At 42.3% G+C, this 24,438-nt stretch overlaps 2 protein-coding genes across 4 annotated transcripts; one reads left to right on the top strand and one right to left on the bottom strand.

Moving 5' to 3' along the window:
* Positions 1-665: 665 nt before the first annotated feature.
* prmt7 (protein arginine methyltransferase 7) lies at positions 666-8,615 on the top strand. The gene is made up of 17 exons (XM_004566123.6): positions 666-909; positions 1,561-1,597; positions 1,750-1,899; positions 1,994-2,102; positions 2,340-2,452; positions 2,554-2,783; positions 2,860-3,040; positions 3,527-3,654; positions 3,922-4,060; positions 4,144-4,227; positions 4,320-4,367; positions 4,544-4,633; positions 4,925-5,086; positions 5,609-5,683; positions 6,312-6,472; positions 6,861-6,957; positions 7,927-8,615. Exons 1-17 carry the CDS (start codon positions 815-817, stop codon positions 8,083-8,085), a joined length of 2,058 nt encoding a protein of 685 aa, XP_004566180.2. The 5' UTR covers positions 666-814; the 3' UTR covers positions 8,086-8,615.
* Positions 8,602-24,053, bottom strand: ciapin1 (cytokine induced apoptosis inhibitor 1). Of its 3 annotated transcripts, XM_076886901.1 has the most exons (10): positions 23,752-24,053; positions 19,682-20,034; positions 14,630-14,792; positions 13,952-14,095; positions 12,794-12,873; positions 10,906-11,074; positions 10,144-10,220; positions 9,808-9,929; positions 9,416-9,497; positions 8,602-9,321 (listed from the first exon to the last, which is right to left on the bottom strand). In XM_076886901.1, the coding sequence occupies exons 2-10, from the start codon at positions 20,003-20,005 to the stop codon at positions 9,211-9,213; spliced, it is 1,272 nt and encodes a 423-aa protein (XP_076743016.1). In that variant the 5' UTR covers positions 20,006-20,034; positions 23,752-24,053; the 3' UTR covers positions 8,602-9,210. The 3 variants fall into 3 exon arrangements, with proteins under 3 accessions (XP_076743016.1, XP_012778707.1, XP_004566181.1); XM_012923253.3 differs by lacking the exon at positions 19,682-20,034 and having other exon boundaries at positions 14,630-14,821; XM_004566124.2 differs by lacking the exon at positions 19,682-20,034 and having other exon boundaries at positions 23,752-24,052.
* Between the last annotated feature and the right edge of the window lie 385 nt (positions 24,054-24,438).

The following is a 24,438-nucleotide window of genomic DNA, read 5'->3' as shown; positions in this document are numbered from 1 at the left end:
TGGCATAAAGTATTTATTTATATCTTGAACTACTGCACTGTAAATGTGTTTGACTTTTATATATTTTGCTAGAGTGTCCTTTATCTTTCTTGCCTCTTAATTCTTCTTTACGGTGTGTGAGAGAAACAGCATTTCATTTTTGCTGGATGTCCTGTACACGCAGCAAACTGACAGTAAAAATCTTTGAATCTCGAGAGAATGATGAAACGTTATTTTGATAATGAAAGCAAGATTTAGGTGTGAATTTTAATTTTATTCATTCAGGTTTTTTTATTTGCAAAGGCTGTTTCTAGTAACTAATATAGTCACTTTTGAAATCATTTATATTTTTATTTTATGAATTATTATACTGTTTCTTCTTAATATTTTTTTAGCTGTTTAAATTCCTGCTGTCTACTATTTACAGTCTGTTTGGAGCACCCACACTTTCGTTGTACACGTACAATGACAATAAAGGGCTATTCTTTTCTATTCTTTTCTATTCTGTTTTTTTCTTCTCATGTTTTTCTAATATTTTTATTGTCATTTTTATTTTCGTAATTTAGCTTTTCACAAGGCCGATTATCTTTTATAAATGTATTTAATAACCAACTCCTAAATTACAACTTCAATAACGACACAAATACCAAAAAAGAAAATATCAACGACGCAAAGCGTCACGTGACTCCGCCTACGTGACGTCACGTGGCAAGATGGCGGCTTCCTTTGGAGAAACGCTGCTGCTGTGATCGTGTTTACTTGCCTACTTGTAGAGAATATTCAGGTGAAACCAGCCGTCATTCAACCGCAGAGGGGTCCGAGTGTTGTGGCGGAGATGAAGACCTTCTGCGGGAGAGCCAACCCGACCACCGGGGCTTTAGACTGGGTGGAGGAGAGCGAGGAGTACGACTACCACCAGGAGATAGCCAGGTATGCTCAGGGCGTCCAGTGACCACAGATGTGGTTTACAGATGTCTTGCGTACCCTGAAAACAAAGATCCTTAGAAACACTGAAGATATTCGCCACTCTGTGATCCTGTATGGAAGTTCAGTAATGCCGGCAAAAGAAATTGTAACGTTTGTCATGAAAATTCTCAACTTAAACGTGTAAAAATGCACAATAAAGATAAGAATATGAGATCTAAAAGCACAGATAATGATATGGAAACAAACTACAGATACAGTCTCACTCTACACTGCTGCTGATCAATAAAAGGTTTTGAAAGAGCAACGTTAACTGAAGTGAAAAATATCATGGAAAAAATGGCCTAAAAAATGAGAATTGTAAAATAAAATTTAAAAAAAATTATATGTTTGTCTTTCTAAATCCAAATGTAAACAGAACATGAACATATTTTTTAAATTGTACATTCATTTTCTTATTTATCTTTTTCTTAACTTTCCTCTGTTTTAATTAAGCTCCTTTGACTGACTTTGTTATGGCACATGTTCTTTGTTGGTTATGTTTTCAAAAATGATGATTTTATACGTTTAAACTGCATTAGTGACTAATTTTTATCTTTTTCTTCTTTAATCAGTTTTTTAAAATTTACAATGATCCTTCATCGGTTTATCTTTCAGGTCCTCCTATGCAGACATGCTGCACGATCACGACAGGGTAAGACCTGGAGAAAAAGTCCCTCAGAACTCTCAGAAGTGCTTTTATTATTACTAATAATAAACCCAAATAGATGGATAACACATATAACAAGTGTCGTGTTTGACAGAAGAAATAAAACAACAACACCGCTAACATGTCTTCCACTGCAGAATAAGAAATACTATGAGGGCATCCGGGCTGCTGTAGCCAGAGTGAAGGCTCGCAGCGAGAGGGTCATCGTGCTGGACATCGGCACCGGAACTGGCCTCCTGTCGATGATGGCCATCACGGCCGGGGCTGACTTCTGTTACGCCGTGGAGGTGAACATCACTGATCGCTCTCCTTCAGCATGGATTCATTTCCCCCTTGTGGTGTTTTAATATCAGTTAATAACTTTGTGATGCTTCCCTGCAGGTTTTTAAGCCGATGGCCGAGGCGGCGCAGTGCATCGTGGAGAAGAACGGCTTCTCCGACAAAATCAAGATTATTAACAAACACTCCACAGACGTCACTGTGGGACCAGGTCAGACACGGCAGTACTGCATCAGGCTGTGTGTTAATGAATCTCAACTTCACAGCTCACCCTAAATCAATTAAATCTTCTGTCCATATATTAACTTACTAACATCACTCTTTTCTCCCAAACTGTAACGATTCACTCCAAGCACAAAACCAAACAAGCAGAGGACATTTAAAAAAACAGCATTCATTACTTACACAGCAGTGCATCTGTTTTCATAACCAGAACCCTGTTTTCCAGATGGAGACATGCAGGTGAAGGCCAACGTCCTGATCACAGAGCTGTTCGATACTGAGCTGATCGGTGAAGGAGCTCTGCCCAGCTACGAGCACGCCCACCAAAACCTGATGCAGGTGTGTGCTGTCACACTTTTCCTGCATTCGTCAGCAGCTTCCTCACAGCTGAAGGTTTGGACTGTTTCCGGTAGTTTTACTTTCCTTTTGCTGCCCCGCAGGAGCGCTGCGAGGCCGTCCCTCACCGGGCCACCGTCTACGCCCAGCTGGTAGAGTCGGAGCTTCTGTGGAGCTGGGCTCAGCTGCAGCCAGTTGAGGTGGAGGGGGCCAGGCTGGTCCCTCCGCCTGCAGTGGGCCGGTGTGCCGGAGCTCACGCGGTGTGTGACATCCAGCTGAGCCAGGTGTCTCCTGCCAGCTTCACCCCGCTGGGTCCCGTCTGCACCATGTTCACGTAAGAAAGGAGACACTTGCTCGTATGCATCTGCAGTTATTCACATCCCTCTCTGACTGTCATCCTTTCCTTTCAGCGTGGATTTTAGCAAACCTGTAAGCAGCGCCTTCCAGGCCCACTCCTCCCAGTTTGTGGCTCAGTCAAGCGGCCGGGCTCAGGCAGTTTTGTCCTGGTGGGACCTGGACATGGACCCCACTGGGTCCATAGTGTGCACCATGGCACCCAGCTGGACTTACCAAGAGCCAAAGATGGCCCCGGTGAGTTACTGCTCTGCTTGTGTTTAAGCAGCCAGTAGCATCAGATTACAGCAAGCTCTTTAACAGCTCAGGCAGCAGTGCCACAAATATTCTTAAATATCAGAGGGAACAACACTTCAGTGCACTCACTTTATGTTCAGTGAAGATGCCAGCAAAAATCTGTGACATGATTCTTTGTGGTGTGTGCAGCATGGAGAAACAGTAGGAAAATGTGCCTGGCAGTCTTCATCTTTGCATGGATTTTGTACATAATAATGAAACTGCAGTAAAATCCACAACTGACAGGATAAAGAAGCCAGAACTGATATTTTTTAAAGCTAAAATATATGAAGGTATTTTCTTAGCTTTGCATAAACAGCTGAGGTTTGACTCACTGCGTTTAGTATGAGATAAGATAAACCTTCATTAGTCCCACACGTGGGACATTTTTTTTGGTCACGGCAAAAAGTAAGTCGATAAATCATCGGTCACTGTCGTGTCTTTCAGTGGCGCGACCACTGGATGCAGAGCGTGTACTTCCTGCCTGTGGAGAGCCAGGTGACAGAAGGAGAGGAGCTGAGCCTGATGGTCTGCCACGATGACTACAGTCTGTGGTACAGCCTGCAGCCTCGCAGGTACAGTTTGCTCAGACGCATGTATACGCTTTGAACAATTTATTTAAGAGACTTCTTGAATCTGTCTGCAGCTCAACAAGAAGACATCAGTGCGATTGTTCTCACTGAATATGAGTGAAAAGATTCATGTGAAAAGCTGCACCCTATGATTCAGCGGATGGTAGAACCACGTTTAACAGCAATAACTTGAATTATCAGACATTACTCACAAACATGTCCTCCTGGTTGGGAATTGTCACAAACTGGTCTGAATGTCGATTGTTTCAGCCAGCGGGGCTCACAGACTGAGGCTCCTCCCTCTCGGCCATGTTGCACCTGCCAGGCTCACCTGGTTTGGACTCGGCCGCGTTTCGGCGAACTTAACGACAGACGGCGTACGGAGAGCTACGTCAGCGCTCTGCGCAGCGTAAGTGGAGGCATCGAGGCCGCCTGTGTAAATTCATATATTCTCAAATACGACTGCGGTTTAACGAGCTGGGTGAACTTCAGGTGCTGAGAGAGGACAGCGTGTGTCTCAGCGTCAGTGACGGGAGTCTGCTTCCTGTGTTCGCTCACATGCTCGGAGCCAAGAAGGTACGCCGCTTTCACCTCACAGATACTGTCGCTCCGTGACATCATCAGCGTCACGCCTGTTTTCACTTCCCTGTGTTTCCTTTTCTACTCAGGTGTTCGGTTTGGAGAACTCCCAAATGTCTAAACAGGTTATTGATGAGGTAATCATTCAGATCATTCTCAGCGGTGATGCTTTGAAATGTTTCAGGCACTGTATGATTTTTATTCTTGTTTCATTTTGGTAAAAAGATGATAAAATGGTTTCATATAACCAAAACTGTGTCTTATCCTGCTTGTTACGTCCTGTATATCAACATGAAAGCATCTTTCTCTGCAGGTTTTGGAAGCCAACTCCATGAAAGGACGTGTTGAGCTGCTGGAGATCAGGCCGGAGCAGCTGACCAGTAATGATGTAGGAGGAGAACAGGTACCGTCGTCTTCCCGATGCAACCAGGAAGCATCTGAATGCAACACATTTAGACTCCTTTAGAAGGATGTACCTCAAAGCAGGATTAAAGGGTTGACAAGTTTAAAGTCTTGTGTTTTCTGTGTTGACCTGGCTAAATCACTGTGGTAACACATAACCTGGTCCAGTCCAGTCAAACTGGGAGCATCTATTAATCTGTTATGACAGAGAGGATTTTACGTCAGGAGTCCCACCCACATGAGTGCTAAGGAAACTGAAATGTGTGAGGTGATGTTGGCCTCTCCTGTGCAGATCTCCGTCCTGATGGGTGAACCGTACTTCAGCACCAGCCTCCTGCCGTGGCACTCCCTGTTCTTCTGGTACTGTCGCACCGCCCTGGCAGGTCTTCTGCGACCCGACGCCAGCATCCTGCCCCGCTCTGCCTCCCTTCACATGGTGGCTGTGGAGTTCCAGGTGAGGCCGTTATGATTGTTGTTATCATCTGTATACAGGGCGATCAAACGTTCCCAGAATGGGACCCATAAACCAAAAAATCTTCTCTTTGTGGAAATCAGCTTACACTTGTTTCTGCGATGATCCTTCAGACTTTACACTTTAACCAATCAAATAAATACTTAATCAATCTATCAGATGTTGGCTGCTTATGTGAATTCAGGTCATATTCAGTGGTTAATACTTATTAGTTTTAAGCATGAAGACTGTTCACAGATGAAGGCGCTGTTAAATGTTTCATCCAAATGGCAACAAACAAGTTGCTATTTTGTTTGTTTGTTTTTGTTTTGTTCATACCAGTGAGTGAAGGTGTTAAATACTCTGATCATTTTCTGCATCTCCATCTTTCAGTTCTACATGCTGTGAGATTCCTCTCACGTGGAGGGGAATGACTGTGATTTAAGATTCAGTTATTTTAGACGTATATCCAATTATTTAACCAAAAAAATAAACGTGTTGTTTCTGTCTTTGTCCGCCTGGTAGGATTTGTGGAGGATAAGAGCGCCGTGTGGAACCTGCGAGGGCTTCGATGTCACGCCCATGGATGAAATGGTCCAGGTAAAATGAGATGATTTCACTGGATGTTAAATGAGGTTTTGAATGAGTTATTTCTGTTTTAATGGCAACACTGTAACATTTGGATCAGTAAAAAGCATTATCTTAAAAACTCATCAGAGATGATCTGTAGTCGTTTTTATTGAACTTTACCGTCAGGGTGCTCTGTGCTACTTCTATTTTGTGAGTTCTATTAGCTTTTGGGATTGAAGGTGTCAGGAATAAGACAAATACTCAAACAGAGACACCTCTAAATACTAGTTTGACCCTGAGAGAGGACTTTCATGTGCACAAACTTGCTGAATCATTTCAAACTGCTGAACTTCAGCCTTCAAAAACTGAACAGAAAACATAATGAAAGCAAAGCAGTTAGTGACTAATGAGTGATTTGGGAGATTTCAATGCAGAATCAACAGTACAGTAAAACATTGTGTCATCTGCATATAAATGTACATACCAATTTGTGACGATGAAATAATGTAATAAAAATATATTACAAAAAGAAGTGGATCTACAAATGAGCCGTGTGAAACACCTTTAATTAATTTTTGGTATAAATTCGAAGCTCATTGACTCCTGCTGATCACAACTGTAACTATCTGTGTCCAAATAAATCCTTATGTCCCCTCAGCGCTCTCTGGATTTCCGCGAGTCCCGTGAGGCGGAGCCACACCCCCTGTGGGAGTATCCTTGTCGGGCTCTCACCCAGTCCACCGCCACCATGACCTTTGACTTCACACAGTGCCTCCCTCAGCAGCCAATCAGCAGCCAGGGCTTGCTGTCTTTCATTAGGTACAGTTACTTTAATCAGTGCCAGAACTAATTTGAGACATACATGTCAGTCTAATATGTCAGTTTTCTATCATTGTGGCTGTTGTGTTATTTGTCTTTTGTTTTCTGTAGTTTGTTTTGTCTCTTCTCTTTCTCCTGAGTCCCAAATGGTTGAAGCAGCAACTCCCTGAGCCTGGTTCTTCCTGTCAAAAGGGAGTTTTTCCTTCCCACCATCCAAATACTTGCTCGCGGGGGACGTCTGATTTTCGGGGTTTTCTCTCACCCCGTAGAGCTCCTTTTATTGTTGTGTTTTGATGCTGTTAAAATACTACTGTGAGGTTTGACGTTCATCTTCTGCTTCATAGAGTTGAGTCAGTAGCATATTTTCTATGTTAAACATGCTTTTCAGGGAAGGTCGTTGCCATGGTGTTGCATTGTGGATGGAGTACCACCTGACAGATGACATCACTGTCAGCGCAGGTCTCAACGGACCAATCAATGAGCAGGTATCTGCCTCAGTTTAGAGCTTCATTTCGTTACTAAATGACTCTTTCTTTAGGCAAGGCAAGTTTATTTGTATAGCACAATTCAACAACAAGGTGATTCAAAGTGCTTTACAGAGACATTAGAAACACAAACAAATAAAAAGCACGATTTAAAATTGATTAAAACAAGCAAACAAACTGACTCTGGGAACTGATAAAAAACCGGATCCAGATGACCTGAGGGATCTGGAAGGTTCATACTGGGTCAGGAGGTCATTGATGTATTTTGGTCCTAAACCATTCAGAGCTTTATAGACCAGCATCAGAACTTTAAAGTCTATCCTCTGACGGACAGGCAGCCAGTGTAAAGACCTCAGAGCTGGACTGATGTGGTCCACTTTTTTGGTCTTAGTGAGGACTCGAGCAGCAGAGTTCTGAATGAGCCGCCACCACAGGGTGAGAGGAGAGGTACACCCTGGACAGGCTGCAGGACTAACACAGAGAGACAAACAACCATTTACACTCACGTTCATACTTATGGTTAATTTAGAATCACCACTAACTGCATGTCTTTGGGCTGTGGGAGGAACCACAGGGAGAACCTCTTATCCAGGCATTCGCCAGCACTACCAACAGATGTGTAGTTGTTATACAATTTTAGTCTTCTTTTGTAGTTGCAGCAGTTTAGAAGGAGACCGGGTGTCTGCACCCTCTTAACCCTCATCGGCTGCTTGTCAGTACTCCTGGTTGTTTCTAATGTCAACAGATTTTACCTGCTATTATTTGGTAGGGCTGTTTTGTTTCAATGAGAAGAACAGTGATTATGAGTGCATATACAATACTGTAAATGAAAAACAATTAAAGCAAAATAAGTTTAAAGAATCACTAAAGATTACTAAAAGTGGTCCTCGGTGGAGCGTTTCACTGGGAGTGTGAAGTTTGGGGACACAGTGGACTTGTTGGGTTTTACAGCAGATGTTTCTCCTGCAGGGCGACTGCGAGTGGAGTCGACACAGGAAGCAGGGAGTGTACTTCTTCGGGTCGCCGTGGGAGATCTCAGGTGACGGCAGGGCCGCGGTGTCCTACAGCTTCACCTTTGAACCCAGTTTAGGAGACATTAGGATGGACTTCAGTGTCACATCTCAGTGACGTCGAGCAATCACCGACTGAACAGCTCACTTTTTGCCAAACCTGACATTTAACATGTTTTGTTCTGACTGAATCTCCATGATTAACCATAATTCAGAGTGTGGAACATGAGAAGCTTAGTGAGGATGTCACCAGTTCTATTTTTTACTTTCTGAGATGATACAGCTGCGGGATATTTTGTATCAGCTGGACATTAAAAGTCTGTTTGAAGTCGTTTTTTAAATTCTCATTACAATAAAGGTTTGTACACAAAAACTTAGAAGAGATGTAGCAGCTGTCAGTCAGCAGGTTACAGTCTTGAGAGACTATTTATTTGATATTCAGGAAATTGTTTATAAAGTTGTTTTTTTAAATTGGCGTCAAGAGTTTTTGTGAAAGAAGTCATATTCTAAAACGAGTGTTTAAAGCTGCTGTTAAAGCAAGGGATTACATTTAGATCCTGGGCCACCTGCAGTCACAATACCAATAACCATTTCTTAAGTATTTAGTCACATGCAGTGAAATAAATGGGATATGTTTAAACATTGTAAGGCTGGTTTTAGTTTATTGCAATGAAACAAAGAGAGGCAACAACACTTCTTTGCCTTCCACATACATACAGACCCTTCATTTGAACGGTTTAAATGCGGTTTGGTTTCGATGTCAGCGTTCGTAAATCTTAAACAGCAATACGTTTCCACTCGGTTCTTCAGCTGTTAGCGATCAGGTGTAAATGGAAGTTAAATTCAAGGAATAAAGAAAGCATGTCAGCTTTTCAGTATGACCTAGAAAGCCTTCAGGTGAAGGCGCTCTCACTATAGACTTTGTAGTCAATGATGAATCATTTCTATTGAAGCTTCAATGATGGAAACTGCAATCCAGCTGACAGATGGAAAAAAACATTTCTGTATGGTGTAATTGCACTGATCATCTTGAGAGTTTACTTTATGTTTTAAATCTCATCACAGCAGGACTCAAACATTCTCAGTGCATATTTACTCCCGTGTGGATTATACACAAAATGGATCAGCGAGGTGCCTCACTGATCCTCGGGGTTTAATCAGAGGGAATCGTGTCTACAGGGTTGGAAAAGAGAGGAATGTCATGTGTTGAGGTTTGAGCAGTGCGCGTTGCTGAAGTTGTGTTTCAAGCATCCGTCAGTGTTTTGTTGTCCAGAACGATTTTCTCTCCCGGCTTGAACGCCGGCATCCCCGCGTACGGGCAGCTGGCACATCGGAAAGCATCGCCAAGGTAACACTGCCACAAACAGAACAAAGATAATTATTATTTCTTTATTAGAACCAGAGGAGGGATGAGGAACCAATGCAGGCTTTTGAAAGTATACACTCACACTTCCACAGGCTGATTTTGGCAGGTCAGTCTTCTGTTTTCCTTTACTCTCCTGCTCCAGTTCTTCAGCTAGCCCACACGTGCTACACAAAGATACAGTACAGCATCACGTCACATGATGTCCTTCATGCTCATGCAAAAGTTTCAGATCGCCGCAAACTTCAGATTGCTCATAACACTGGATCTGTATGCTGTCAGTGAGAGCAGACGTCCTTAATGCGGACATCTCAAACATAAATTTTATAAGTCATGAAGCTGAAAATGAGCATGAGCCCAAAGGTTGTGCATGGGTAAATCGTGTAATATCTGGTTAAAAGTGCACTGACATTTCTGAAAGCTCGGATCTTGGTCTTAAATCTCTCCAAAATATGTGAGATTTAAACAAAACCTCACCAGTTCTTGCAGGCTTTCTTCTTCTTGTCGGCTCCTTCTCCACAGGCCGGAGCTTTAAGAGAAGCTGGATCAGGTTTTTTCAAGTCATCTTCATCCAGCAGAGCATCCGAGTCCATCAGATCCTACACAGAACATAAACACGACGGACAAGAAAAACATCAGTGTGTCATTTATGTGTTGCATTACTCCAGGTTTGAGAAACTGCAGAAAAATCAGCAATTCCCCACAAACTACATCGTGCTGAAATACATATTTTTCTTTAAAAGAGGATTTCAGTCTGCCTAATAAACGGTCACGTGTGCGTGGTTCAGCGCTTCAGTCGGTGTACAAACTCACCACATCATCGTCGTTCATGTCGTTGGCTGACAGCGTCCACATTTTCACCGTGTTGGGATCCAGAGCAGGTTTCTCTGCTGAAATCACACATTTTAACCAACATTAGCTTCACAGCACAGACAGTCTGAGGAGCTCACAGACTCACTCGTCACTTATAATGATGCAAATGCAGCATTGTTAAAAAAAAATATTAAAATAAAATGTTACTGTAGTGAGGACGACAGACAGCCCGAATAGGAAATGAAGTTTCGTCCTCCAAGTGGAAATTACATTATTCATAAAAATAAAAAATAAAAAAGAAGCGATCGCAGACAAACTGGATTATTGTGTCTGTATAAAGAGTCGAGAAAGTCACTCGTCTTCTGTTGATAGTCTTTAAAACGTGAAAACGTTTGGTTTTTTTTTTCCAAATTGGTCAGCAGATTCCTAACTTGATTGTTCTTGACTTCATAGTGGTACTTCTTGTTTCTTCAGTTGGATTTTCTTTCATTTTAAACTGAGCAGAACTCAGTTTATTAACATAAAGTATTCCTAATGCCCAGACAGTAGCTTCTCCTTTGTTAGAGCCATAAACAAAGCCATAAATCTGTAATCTGTAAAATTACAGATTTATGTCCCTATCATCATCAACTCAAACCTCTCTACAAACTAAAGGGAATCTGGCATCTGTAGCCTATTATATTAGATCATAGTTGACAGAGACGGTGAGCTGTGGATTCAGAGACAACAGGAGAAAGAACAAAGCGTACTTATGAAGCCTACCTGGCTTGGCTGTCTTTTTCCCAAACGACAGTTTGATCTGGCTCGATGACCCCACCTCAAAGTCGGGTTTGGAGGCAGATACGCGGACTCGAGACAGGGAGTCTCCTTGGTAACCAGAGGCTGCCCTGAGGGAGCTCAGCGCTTCAGGACTGAGCTCTGCTTTGCTGATCTGAATGACGAGACAGCAAACTGATATAAGCATGGCACAAAATCAGGGGCTGGATCCAGCCTTGTGAATACGCCCAGCTGGGAGCATTTTTTTTTCCCCCACCCGTGACGTGAAGACCCACAGAAATAACGTGTAGCAGCTAAATTCGCTGCTTAACTGATGGACCCACAGTGAACTGAGGATTCCTCCATGTTCATACTAACACTCTGAGATGTGCAGCACACTCAGAGCAGCAGTTATACTGTGCCCTCCCTTATTAGTCAGCACTGGTTAAGGTAGGATGTGGCGTCATGTCGGTGTAGCACTTTCCCTGTCCCTATTACACCTGTCCCTATTACACCTGTCCCTATTACACCTGTCCCTATTACACCTGTCCCTATTACACCTGTCCCTATTACACCTGTCCCTATTACACCGTTATTGGGCTGGGAAGAAAGTGGCAGTGTAGCGTTTTGCCCAAAGTTCACGTTTTTTTAATCTCAGCAAATTTAAAAAAATTAAATAAAACTAAAAAGGTATGCAGGTTTTAGGGAAAACCCTTGTGACATGTGCAGAGGAGGGATGGTGGATATATTGGACAAAGGATGTTGAATATGGACATGACAGAGGAGGATGGCAGGGATAGGATGCGATGGAGGCAGATGATGCTCCGTGTGAATGAGGAAGCAAAAATGACCATCAGGTCAAACTATTAACAATAATTAGACCTCCTCAGTAAGGGGATTCTCAGAAGCCAGCAACTGAAAGACCCATACCAACTTCTTTCTTCCAATCATGTTCCTCACTGTTCAAGCAGCTGGAGACTCAAAATCTGTTTACAGAGACAAGCTTCCAGGAATTTAAACCCAAAACTAACTTCACAACATGTCAACCGGTGCCTCAAGTGCTCCGATCAGCTGGTCTAAGTGGAATAATGTCCTGAATATGCATGTTGCTGGAGTACACAGTTGCAGATGTTGGGGAAAACATCCCTCTACTCCACAGTGTGAACTAGGGCTGTGCGATATGACCAAAATCTCATATCCCGATATAAGACATCTATCATCCCGATAACGATATAAATCACAACATTTAAAATTTTCTGTAAATTCCATGAATCTCGGGCAGCTCGACTTGCATGAAGTGTTTTCAGCTGGGCGTTGTGTACCTGGAGTTATGACTTTTAGCCAATGCATGAAACTATACATTTTTAGACATAAGTTGTAACGGCCGCCGTTTTCTTTGTGAATATTTATTACACGGCGTGCTGCGGGGAAAAGCCTGTTCTAACGTTTGACTCTAAGGTTTATTTTTTAGCACCTGACGGCTCTTTTTTTGCTTCTCATCCGTAAATACTGCATACTCTTTCACAGGATTTTGTTTATTTTGAAAAGCCTCAACAGGATCTTGAGCTTTATTGTGAAAGGTTAATATGCAAAACAAACAAGCAGACGGCGGAGCCACGCCATTGTTTTACCATCGTGGTTGCTAACAGCAACGCGTAAAAACAGTCGCTTGTCCATCCGTAGTGTGGTCATATTAAATATAAAAGAAAGAGAAATTTAACAAATTAATATAACCACTACAGTGACCATCAAACGATGAAAAAAATATTGCCGTAAACGTTTTATTTTGCCACACTGCGAAACAAACGATAGCGTAAAATGAAACGACAGACGTTTTTATATCGTCACCCGATATATATCGTTATATCGAACAGCCCTAGTGTGAACTACTCACCTCTGTTACTGACATAAAGCCGGACAGCTTCAGAGCCGACACCAGCTTCTCAGCTGTCCTCACACTTTGTCCTTCTGATTCTGTAACACAGATATACTCAGCACATTAAAACACATCGACACCGAGGATAAATACACCTAAACTGCTGTCGATAATGCGTTTCCACTGTAACAGTGCACACTTAGGCCACTCTTGTATCACGTGTCAAACAACAGTGTCCTTCACTCTCATTCAAAGTCACGTCAGTCATGCTGCTGAAGTGAGATAAACTTGATACCTGACACTTTGCATTGCCAGTGGTTACTATTTCACCTGTCATCCTTACCAGTCACCTGCCGGGACCGAGTAGCAGGCTCCAGAGAGCGGTCAGAGTAATGGTTTGTTGTTAATGTTGATCAATGGTCATGAGAATTTGCATAATTAAGATTAAGGAACTGACCTCCCAGCTCACTGTTCCTTCAGTGGGCTGGTTTCAGTCATTATGCAAATGTACTGTTTATAAGATTGGGGAAACCTGCAGTCAGCTGAGACTGAAGAAGTCACTTGGATGAGTGATGAAACATTTCTCCCACAAAACGCTACGTCCAGATGAACAGAATCAACTTTTGGAGAGGTTAGAGTAATGCTGGAGCTCCTTAAAATGCCCCAGTTCCAGGGGCACAGGAACCTTTTCACAGCTCTTATGACTGCAGGAATTAGGTACTAGAAGATTTCTTGGAACCCTGTTTTTTGGGGTCTCTTAGCTCCTACTTCAGGAGGTGTTTAACCTTTTAATAACTGAACAGTGATTGGTTCAGATGTGAAAAAAATGCTATTGCAGGCCAAGCATATTTTTTAAAAATCCATGAAAGTAAAAAAACAAAAAAAACAATGACAAAATGAATAACAGTGAAGTCCCAGTGTTATTAGGATTAAATGTAACAGGTCAAAAGGATTCCATGCTGGCTCAACAAAGGGCAGCGAAGGAATTCAGAGCAAAAATCTAGAAGCTCAAACAGGTTTACACACTAGATCACAGGGTCAAGAACACTCTGATCCAGACTCTCATGAGACTCCGTAACATCTCACCATCCCTCAGGAGGAGCTGCTAAGTGGGACATCTGGAGTATCTTTTTTATCTTCCAGCAGCAAATGGATGAATGGACTACTGTCTCTTACCTGTAACTGGTTCATCAAGGACCAGCTGCCCTCCAGGTTTGAGCACTCTGGCTATCTCTGCTAGAGTCTCTGAAGTGTGGATGGAGGAGCTGTCAGCCAGAAGGCAAGAGAGCACCCAGTTGAAGGTGGAGGCCGCGTGAGAGGCTGAGGAGAGGACAGGAGGAGACAATTAATGTGAAATACGCTATGTTCTGAACTGCAAACTAAAGTATTTCACAATGGAGCAGGGGTTCAAAGTGAGACGTAGGAGGTGGGTTAACCATAAGACCCAGTGTGCAGGTGCACTGGAAGAAAATGGATATTCTTTGTGAATTCGAGTTTCCTTTGTCTTAAAGTTCTATCGATTCAGAAATATTCATTTGCAAGTTTCATCAATAACCTCTTACAGGCAGATCTGTGTTCACCAGGTACATGAAGTGCATTTTAAATTCCCGCCACCTCAGAAAGCACCTCTCTTTAACAGCTGTTCTCCCGAGTAGTTAAGTAGCAGTTACGATAAGTACTGTAATTGTGACTATTTTTAGACATTTGCACACATGAACTCATGACAGAGATGCAGGGGAATTTAACGCGTGTTGATTGTGGTGATGATGACAGTCTACAGCTGCTGTTTCAGCAGTTTTCCTTAAGAGGTTAAGTCAGAGCATGTGTTAAAAAGAAATTATCAGGTGAACTTACACAGCAGCAGCCTGTCCATGTTCTCCACCGCCACTCTACCATCCGGACCGACGACCGCTCCCAGCTCCTCTGCGTACTGCTTCAGGGCCGTAGGTGTTGAAGGCTGAGCCCACACCAGCACCACTTTGTCTCCTGCTCTGATGCCAAGGTCTGCCATGATTCCCTGGAGGAAGTGAACTCAAGTTTTTATACCTGAAAGTGCAGCATCAAAGTTTGTGTGTTTAAAGGTGTAGGTAATGACTACTGAAGCATTCCATCCTTTTGCTGCTGTGGCCTCCACCATGACAACATAAATCCCACATGTACTTGCACAAAAACAAAAAAGTAAATTTTGTTGTTCTGGGAAAATCAACAGCAAGTGAACTCTTTCTTCCTGCTATCGTGTAGACTCTCTGACTCTGTAAACAGCAGCCGGGTCAAAGCTAAGCTGTTCATTAGAAACAAGCAGCAGTGGAAAAAATAATGAAAAGAAACTGCAGTTTTGGTGTCTGTGGAGGTTGTAAAATTTCAACCCAAGGTCTGTAACTTGATGAATCAGCCAGGCTGCAAGAAAGGCCAAACTGGCATGTCTGTAACATTAAGACACAACAGATTCATCCAGTGCTCAACTCCACTCCCACTTACAGAGTCTTGATTCTGTATTCTGCAGAAGCCTCTTTGGCAGCTGTTAAAGCTTCAAGTCTTTTGGAACATGGCTCCACTGGATTACAGTGGGGCAAAAAAGTATTTAGTCAGCCACCGATTGTGCAAGTTCCCCCCCCCAAAATGATGACAGAGGTCAGTAATTTGCACCAGAGGTACACGTCAACTGTGAGAGACAGAATGTGAAGAAAAAAATCCATGAATCCACATGGTAGGATTTGTAAAGAATTTATTTGTAAATCAGGGTGGCAAATAAGTATTTGGTCAATAACAAAAATACAACTCAATACTTTGTAACATAACCTTTGTTGGCAATAACAGAGGTCAATCGATTACTATAGGTCTTTACCAGGTTTGCACACACAGTAGCTGGTATTTTGGCCCATTCCTCCATGCAGATCTTCTCGAGAGCAGTGATGTTTTGGGGCTGTCGCCGAGCAACACGGACTTTCAACTCCCGCCACAGATTTTCTATGGGGTTGAGGTCTGGAGACTGGCTAGGCCACTCCAGGACTTTCAAATGCTTCTTACGGAGCCACTCCTTTGTTGCCCGGGCGGTGTGTTTTGGATCATTGTCATGTTGGAAGACCCAGCCTCGTTTCATCTTCAAAGTTCTCACTGATGGAAGGAGGTTTTGGCTCAAAATCTCACGATACATGGCCCCATTCATTCTGTCCTTAACACGGATCAGTCGTCCTGTCCCCTTGGCAGAAAAACAGCCCCATAGCATGATGTTTCCACCCCCATGCTTCACAGTAGGTATGGTGTTCTTGGGATGCAACTCGGTATTCTTCTTCCTCCAAACACGACGAGTTGAGTTTATACCAAAAAGTTCTACTTTGGTTTCATCTGACCACATGACATTCTCCCAATCCTCTGCTGTATCATCCATGTGCTCTCTGGCAAACTTCAGACGGGCCTGGACATGCACTGGCTTCAGCAGCGGAACACGTCTGGCACTGCGGGATTTGATTCCCTGCCGTTTTAGTGTGTTACTGACAGTGTTGGGACTAACGCGTTATTAAGTAACGCGTTACAGTAACTACGTTATTATTGTGGTAACGAGCACGGTAACTAGTTATTATGCCAAAATCAGGAACGCGTTAGCCGTTACTGGGATTTAGATAGGGTCGTTACTCGTTACTTCGTGTGGTGGCTATCGCGGAGCTTCCACAGATTCAGTAACATTAGCAAGTGGTGGAGGCCAGCAGGTGGATGAAGGAAAAGGGACGCAGAAGGAAAAGAGACCCGAGGCGGCCGCCGGTCCAAGTGTGAACTGAACTTCAGGTAAGAAGTTATGACCTGCAGTCTCTCTGGGTCAGATATAAACCAAGTTTAGGTGGAGTTTATTTTCGTTATTCTGACTTTTTCCTTACTGCGTGCTAGCTAGCATGACGGAGTTTCTATACAGCTGGGTGGGTGCTATGTTACTGATGTTGAACTTTATTTTGTTCATAAGTTATTAGAGTTGCCAACCGTCCCGTCTGGTATTCAGAGAAAATATTACGCGTTTCTTATTGAGGTGAAAAGGAACAGTTTGTCCCGTAATTCAGCTACAATGAAAAAGGCACAAAGCTGGAATTATTCTGTGTCTTTGCTGCACAGCTGCCTCTTCTTCTTACATTCTCCCCCCTCCCTCTCCTGTTTCTACTTCAATCATGAAAACTGATCAATGATCAGCTGATCGGCTTTTCTCTCTTGTTTGTTTATCCCACTTTGCGCCGAAAGAGGAAACCAGCGGATGTCGCGCTAAACAACAGCAGCACGTTTAAGCTTGATCAGCTGTTGTTAGAATTTATTTAATATTAATTTCTAGTATCAGCTGATGTTTGCTGGAGCCACAGCTGTAAAGCTGCTGGTCATGATATCGGTTTGTATATCTGGTGAGAGGGAAACATGAAGATGAAACCAGGAGATGTCCTTACTGGATCATCAGAGCTGTGATGGAGAAACAGGTTTACCTTTTAGGTGACATGAATGAGTTGAAGGGAAGTTATGAACTGTTTCTGAGAGACAAATGACATCAGGATCCTTTTTTAGGTACAGTGGGGCAAAAAAGTATTTAGTCAGCCACCGATTGTGCAAGTTCCCCCCCAAAATGATGACAGAGGTCAGTAATTTGCACCAGAGGTACACGTCAACTGTGAGAGACAGAATGTGAAGAAAAAAAATCCATGAATTCACATGGTAGGATTTGTAAAGAATTTATTTGTAAATCAGGGTGGCAAATAAGTATTTGGTCAATAACAAAAATACAACTCAATACTTTGTAACATAACCTTTGTTGGCAATAACAGAGGTCAAACGTTTACTATAGGTCTTTACCAGGTTTGCACACACAGTAGCTGGTATTTTGGCCCATTCCTCCATGCAGATCTTCTCGAGAGCAGTGATGTTTTGGGGCTGTCGCCGAGCAACACGGACTTTCAACTCCCGCCACAGATTTTCTATGGGGTTGAGGTCTGGAGACTGGCTAGGCCACTCCAGGACTTTCAAATGCTTCTTACGGAGCCACTCCTTTGTTGCCCGGGCGGTGTGTTTTGGATCATTGTCATGTTGGAAGACCCAGCCTCGTTTCATCTTCAACGTTCTCACTGATGGAAGGAGGTTTTGGCTCAAAATCTCATGATACATGGCCCCATTCATTCTGTCCTTAACACGGATCAGTCGTCCTGTCCCCTTGGCAGAAAAACAGCCCCATAGCATGATGTTTCCACCCCCATGCTTCACAGTAGGTATGGTGTTCTTGGGATGCAACTCGGTATTCTTCGTCCTCCAAACACGACGAGTTGAGTTTATACCAAAAAGTTCTACTTTGGTTTCATCTGACCACATGACATTCTCCCAATCCTCTGCTGTATCATCCATGTGCTCTCTGGCAAACTTCAGACGGGCCTGGACATGCACTGGCTTCAGCAGCGGAACACGTCTGGCACTGCGGGATTTGATTCCCTGCCGTTGTAGTGTGTTACTGATGGTGACCTTTGTTACTTTGGTCCCAGCTCTCTGCAGGTCATTCACCAGGTCCCCCCGTGTGGTTCTGGGATCTTTGCTCACCGTTCTCATGATCATTTTGACCCCACGGGATGAGATCTTGCGTGGAGCCCCAGATCGTGGGAGATTATCAGTGGTCTTGTATGTCTTCCATTTTCTGATGATTGCTCCCACAGTTGATTTTTTCACACCAAGCTGCTTGCCTATTGTAGATTCACTCTTCCCAGTCTGGTGCAGGTCTACAATACTTTTCCTGGTGTCCTTCGAAAGCTCTTTGGTCTTGGCCATGGCGGAGTTTGGAGTCTGACTGTTTGAGGCTGTGGACAGGTGTCTTTTATACAGATGATGAGTTCAAACAGGTGCCATTCATACAGGTAACGAGTGGGGGACAGAAAAGCGTCTTACAGAAGACGTTACAGGTCTGTGAGAGCCAGAGATTTTCCATGTTTGAGGTGACCAAATACTCATTTGCCACCCTGATTTACGGATAAATTCTTTACAAATCCTACCATGTGAATTCATGGATTTTTTTTTTCACATTCTGTCTCTCACAGTTGAAGTGTACCTCTGGTGCAAATTACTGACCTCTGTCATCATTTTAAGTGGGGGAACTTGCACAATCGGTGGCTGACTAAATACTTTTTTGCCCCACTGTAGCTGACAGCTGGTAACTGTGCAGGTGCGGATCTAGCAAAGTTTTGCCAGGGGGCCAGGTAGGGCATTAACAGGGAGAGGGGGGCACAAAGAAATACTTTTCTTTCTTATTCTCATTTAAAATGTCTAGCTTTTAAAAAATAATTATCTGACTCTTACAACAAACGATTGATAGATTGATGCATATATACCATCAGAACAGTGTACATCACTGTCACAACAGTGTTTATTTTCATTCAAAGGCTTTATGATTTTTCCTATAATGGTGGGCCGGTCTCTAGTCAAAATGCCTGGGCCAATTTTCTGTCCCAGTCCAGCCCTGTATGCAGCTCATCTGCAGTCTGGTGTTGCCTACATCTTCCTATTCAGAAGGCAGAATTTCCGAGTTCTGAGTACAATCGAAAGCACCACAACTGCAGTTTTTGTGTTGGATGTAAAAGGCGCACATGACGCCGTGACGTAGGCTAGAATCATGGCAGTAGTCAATGACGGTCCAGGCGTGGGACTTGTTTTGTGGAAATATGCACATTATCTTTTCCTTTCTATTGGTAGGTGGCACAGTGCACTTGTGGCAAGTAAGCAAGCTAGAAGACTGGCAAAGTTATGGAAGCAACACATTAACAAGAGAATTCTGAGTAAAACCAAAGTTACTTTCCCTAGTAACTAGTTACTTTGAAAGTAACGAGTAACTTGAAGTAACTGAGTTACTTTTGAGAGAACTAACTAGTAATGTAACTAAGTTACTATTTTAAAGTAACTTACCCAACACTGGTTACTGATGGTGACCTTTGTTACTTTGGTCCCAGCTCTCTGCAGGTCATTCACCAGGTCCCCCCGTGTGGTTCTGGGATCTTTGCTCACCGTTCTCATGATCATTTTGACCCCACGGGATGAGATCTTGCGTGGAGCCCCAGATCGTGGGAGATTATCAGTGGTCTTGTATGTCTTCCATTTTCTGATGATTGCTCCCACAGTTGATTTTTTCACACCAAGCTGCTTGCATATTGTAGATTCACTCTTCCCAGTCTGGTGCAGGTCTACAATACTTTTCCTGGTGTCCTTCGAGAGCTCTTTGGTCTTGGCCATGGCGGAGTTTGGAGTCTGACTGTTTGAGGCTGTGGACAGGTGTCTTTTATACAGATGATGAGTTCAAACAGGTGCCATTCATACAGGTAACGAGTGGGGGACAGAAAAGCTTCTTACAGAAGACGTTACAGGTCTGTGAGAGCCAGAGATTTTCCATGTTTGAGGTGACCAAATACTTATTTGCCAGAGGTGTGGACTCGAGTCACATGACTTGGACTCGAGTCAGACTCGAGTCATTAATTTTATGACTTTAGACTTGACTTGAAAAAATGTTCTAAGACTTGTGACTTGACTTGGACTTTTACACCAATGACCTGGGACTTGAATTGGACTTGAACCGGTTTACTTGAAAAGACTTGATATTTTACCCCAAATATAAAATTTAACATGCATATTATATAGAGATTGAAAATGTGATGTCATTCAGGGGTAAAACCGCAAAGGATTCTGGGAACTCGTGGCAAGAGGTACTAGCGCACGCAGGCTTTCAATTGAAATCAGTCACACAGCGATAAAAAGAAACACAAAAATGTCAAGAAGCTGTTGTATTATTAACTGCAATAGCCGGTCGCATGACAGCCACGGGAAGCCGACGGGTAAAGAGATCGGTTGTTATCGGATTACGACGTTGAAGAGAAATTGTTCGAGCCATGTTTCCGAAGTAACAAAGACGCGACGGATGGCCTGGATTTCAGCCATTCAAAGATCAAATATAACGTCCCAGAACCCTCCAGCTCACAGGTTAGTCTGCTCCAAGCATTTACACGAAGGTCAGTGTTTTTTAGTAGTTAATACGTCATTTTCATAACATAATTGGTGATATAGGTTACAAGCAGAGATGGGCAGTAACGCGTTACTTGTAACGCGTTACTGTAATCTGATTACTTTTTTCAAGTAACGAGTAAAGTAAGGGATTACTATTGCAAAATCGGTAATTAGATTACCGTTACTTTCCCGTAGGAACGCTGCGTTACTGCGTTACTAAAACCGTGATTTTTTTTTGCGAGAATGTCTCATGACAGTGACGCAAGCAAGTGCGACGTTGGTGACAGCAGCTGTGTGCAGATCAACAATGGATAATATATCGAGTGCGGGAGAGAGTATGAGCGTGCAGCGTTTAAAGTGTGGAAGTACTGACCTTACTTTGAGTTTGATTCCATAAAAAGTGACAAAAACATTAGCGTCCATCGTGCGTGGGAAGAAAACTTCTTTTTACAGCGAAAAAAACCCCTAAACTTCCGAGCAAGCACCGAGTAGCTACGACGTGATGGGAAACTCACAGAGACACTCGCGCGGATTCTTCAACTGACCGCAGCACACCTACACCAGGGTAACCCTCCGCCTACCCTGCTCCTGCTTTACAGGTGAAAATAGAGCAAAAGGACCGCTGAGTCTTTGACTTTATTTATTTTCTGCTGTGTTTTACTTGCATCTGTTTGAAAGAGTGAGTGAAAACACAAAAAATATTTTATTTTATGTGCTGGAATGTGTAGAAAATAGGTTTAAATGTTAAACTAATTTATTCAAGTCAGAGAATGTTGCATATAATTAAATGTTTTGCTTGATGCATAAAGTTAAAAGATTAAAACTGATAAAACAAGTTAAAAAAAGAGACTTTTCCATTTGATTACATTTTGTATGATGGATTATGTAGAAAAAGTAGAATTGGGCTGAAAGATCTATCACTTTATCACCTCTTCAGGTTGTAAATCGTGTTTTTAAAAAGTAACTAAGTAACTAAGTAACTAAGTAATTAATTACTTTTGAAAATAAGTAATCAGTAAAGTAACGGGATTACTTTTTGGGGGGAGTAATCAGTAATTAGTTACTGATTACTTTTTTCAAGTAACTTGACCAACACTGGTTACAAGCAAGTCTGGCGCTGAACAGAAATGGTCGCGCTATGCTCCTTTATTTATTGTGCATAAATAGTGAATTGTCCTGACACAATATTGCGTTTCGCCTCTGTTATTATGGTACATTGACAAAAACATATACTTTTATTCACAGGATAAAACAGGTTTTTGTATCACTAATTGCCCAGTGCGATTACAGCATACAGTATTATTGTCACTGCTACATTTCTGTGATGGGTACCAGAAATTATTTCCACTACTGACTAATTACCGTTGAGCTCAAAGGTCCTATTAATAAACGGTTAACGAATGTGTATTTATGACGACGATTTGTGAGACTGGTAAACTTATGATACGTACGATGGTCTTTCGTTCTACACGGTGCGTTTCAAGGTCCTGTACCCATCCGTCGGTAAACTGTACCTGGGCTTGTTGCAGTGACCTGAAGTTACTAAACTTCATGAGTGTATGCACTCACTCCAAGAACCGTATAATTATAAATATGCATATAAATATGCTACGATGAGATAGCTGACTTCATCTAACTAGCAAATGTTGTCCAGGCTACGTTGGTGATACAGTTTTTTTTAATATGTATGATATTTTTGTCATGCGATTTTAAAGCCGGTCCTACAACCGCATCCAAGAATAACATGCAGCTTATCTCAGAACTGTCGGTGAAAATTATTCTTGGAGCTAGGTTTAATTGAGCTGCATTTTATAGAGGTGCAATTTCACAATTTGTGTATATTTTCTAAGTTCACTATTTTGTCATGTGTTGAGAAAAACACAGATTTTAAAATTACATGGTCTAATATTTACATTTAGCATATAACTGCAACATGCTTTTTTTCGGGGGGTTTTAAAGACTCGAAAGGACTTGAAATTCAAAGTTTAAGACTTGTGACTTGACTCGGACTTTTACACCAGTGACTTGAGACTCGACTCGGACTTGCCTGACATTACTTGAGACTTGACTTGAGACTTGAGGATAAAGACTTGAGACTTACTTGAGACTTGCAAAACAATGACTTGGTCCCACCTCTGTTATTTGCCACCCTGATTTACGGATAAATTCTTTACAAATCCTACCATGTGAATTCATGGATTTTTTTTTCACATTCTGTCTCTCACAGTTGAAGTGTACCTCTGGTGCAAATTACTGACCTCTGTCATCATTTTAAGTGGGGGAACTTGCACAATCGGTGGCTGACTAAATACTTTTTTGCCCCACTGTATGTGGGAATAGTTTTAAACTGCCATCTCTGTCTTTCCACATGTTCTGTGAGCTTTAAAGGTGTATTTACCAAAAGCACAGGTACCTCATATTGTGTTCAAGCACTCATACATGACACACCATCCTCTCAGACATGTAATTACTCAGCGGTAGATGATGTTGAGGAAGCTTTAGGGGATCTGTCCTGGGCCGCATACCTGCACTGTGAAACATGTCTGAAATTTTTTGTATTGACTGTAACGTTTATTTTATTCATATCCTACAAAACATTTGAAGAACAGAAGCTGACCCAAAGTGCTTCAAAGATGGGCACAATATCATTCGAGATTTCCTAAAAACACAGTATCAATATACATGAAAGGCATGTTTTCTCACATTAACTAATTATTAGTTAAAGTAAAAATCACAGTAAAAATCAAATCAAAGGGGTATTTATACAAGTGTGAATCTTAATGTAAAGCTATTCTAATATAAACGTGGAAGTGCAAATGAGTGTAATAAAAAGCCTTTAAGATCCAATCAGAGCCAAATTACAAAATGTTATTCTAATGTTATCGTACAAAGGTCTAGAAGGTTCCCTGTCGCTCTGTAAGTGACAGTGAAGAGATGTGTTTAAAGTCTGCAAAACAGAAAAAACCGCTTACGTGACATACCAATAATTAGAGGTTTGTTCTTGACTCCGGTGTTTCAGGAGCTCCGAGGAGCAAACAACGTGACGCAGCACCGGCAGAGGCTCGTAATCAGCTCCTAACGACGGCGTGAACACCAAGCAGCTCCCGCTACACGGCTACCCGCAGTATCAAAGGCTTAACGTTTGTCTACTGCTCTCCTAAAAGGCCTCTGGTGGCAGAATTAACTAAAGAAACAAAACGTAAACCGAGCCTACACGAAGACTTGCCTGCTGTCCTGATGGCAGTTAAACTCAGCTACAGTTACGTCAGAGCGTGTTTCCGGTTCCTATTTTCAAAGTAAAGTATTTGAGCCTGGCCCACGGGCCCACAGGCTGTGTGAAGGTTCTTCATACATTATGTATACTTGACTTAATATAAATTAATTTAGACGCAATAGGTTTATGCTTACCTAATACAGGATGATCCAAAATATATTTTTCAAACCTTTTCATGGAAAAGTTTTTAACTATTAAATTTATTAAAATTACTTCTTTTTTTTGCACAATTCGATGGTCTTAGTTTTATTGTAATTTACAGGCGTGATTGAGTTTAAATGTATAAACACTGAAAAAGAGTGTTCGCGTTTGGGAAATTAAATGCTCTATATGTAAATTTTAGCTACAAGTTTATGATTACTGGGACACAGACGTGAAAAACGCACACACACAA

This window comes from Maylandia zebra, linkage group LG7 (genome assembly GCF_041146795.1).
Source record: "Maylandia zebra isolate NMK-2024a linkage group LG7, Mzebra_GT3a, whole genome shotgun sequence".
Taxonomy (NCBI): Eukaryota; Metazoa; Chordata; class Actinopteri; order Cichliformes; family Cichlidae; genus Maylandia; species Maylandia zebra.
The sequence above is the reverse complement of the archived record's forward strand: the minus strand, read 5'-3'. Positions and strand labels throughout refer to the sequence as shown.

Coding starts and splice junctions, on each gene's coding strand:
- prmt7 (XM_004566123.6), top strand. CDS start 815: ATGAAGACCTTCTGCGGGAGAGCCAACCCGACCACCGGGGCTTTAGAC. Junction 4,061..4,143: donor ACGTCAGCGCTCTGCGCAGC/GTAAGTGGAGGC, acceptor GGTGAACTTCAG/GTGCTGAGAGAGGACAGCGT. Junction 5,684..6,311: donor CCATGGATGAAATGGTCCAG/GTAAAATGAGAT, acceptor ATGTCCCCTCAG/CGCTCTCTGGATTTCCGCGA.
- ciapin1 (XM_076886901.1), bottom strand. CDS start 20,005: ATGGCCAAGACCAAAGAGCTCTCGAAGGACACCAGGAAAAGTATTGTA. Junction 12,874..13,951: donor CCTTGATGAACCAGTTACAG/GTAAGAGACAGT, acceptor TCTGTGTTACAG/AATCAGAAGGACAAAGTGTG. Junction 9,498..9,807: donor AAGAAAGCCTGCAAGAACTG/GTGAGGTTTTGT, acceptor ATCTTTGTGTAG/CACGTGTGGGCTAGCTGAAG.